This window comes from Antrostomus carolinensis, unplaced genomic scaffold (assembly GCF_000700745.2).
Source record: "Antrostomus carolinensis isolate BGI_N321 unplaced genomic scaffold, ASM70074v2 scaffold29351, whole genome shotgun sequence".
In the NCBI taxonomy this organism is placed as follows: Eukaryota; Metazoa; Chordata; class Aves; order Caprimulgiformes; family Caprimulgidae; genus Antrostomus; species Antrostomus carolinensis.
The window spans coordinates 1,378-1,737 of NW_010293938.1; the positions used below are offsets into that span (position 1 = coordinate 1,378).

At 65.8% G+C, this 360-nt stretch overlaps 1 protein-coding gene across 1 annotated transcript in view; it reads right to left on the reverse strand.

Moving 5' to 3' along the window:
* The window catches only part of LOC104532310 (PDZ and LIM domain protein 7-like), a gene marked incomplete at both ends in the record, with an annotated part of 1,404 nt that extends 1,048 nt beyond the window's left edge, over positions 1-356 (reverse strand). Inside the window, one exon of the mRNA XM_010177489.2 lies at positions 205-356. Within this exon, the coding sequence (XP_010175791.2) occupies positions 205-356 (152 nt within the window). The remainder of the gene's footprint in view (positions 1-204) is intronic.
* Positions 357-360: the final 4 nt, after the last annotated feature.

The following is a 360-nucleotide window of genomic DNA, read 5'->3' on the forward strand; positions in this document are numbered from 1 at the left end:
AGCCACGGCCAGCTGGCACTGCCCCATGGCTCGCAGGTCAGGGCTGGCAGCCAGGCTAAGCCTCATCCAGCCAAGCAGAGCCCTTGGACCCAGCCAGGGGCTGCTGGGCTCCAAACAAGGAGCAGTGATGCCAGGAGATGGCACTGGGCAGAGGGCCCTGGCTCTGCTCCGGCCACACCAGGACCCCAGGTTTGCAGGACCTACCTGCTCAGGGTGAGGCAGAGCCTGTCCCCACAGGCACGGATCCTGTTCTGAGCCTCGATGTGCGTCATGGAGCTGGTGCTCTCCCCGTCAATGTACAGCACCCAGTCGCCCACTCCAACACCAGCCTGGGCTGCCTTCCCGCCTGGCGTCAGCTGC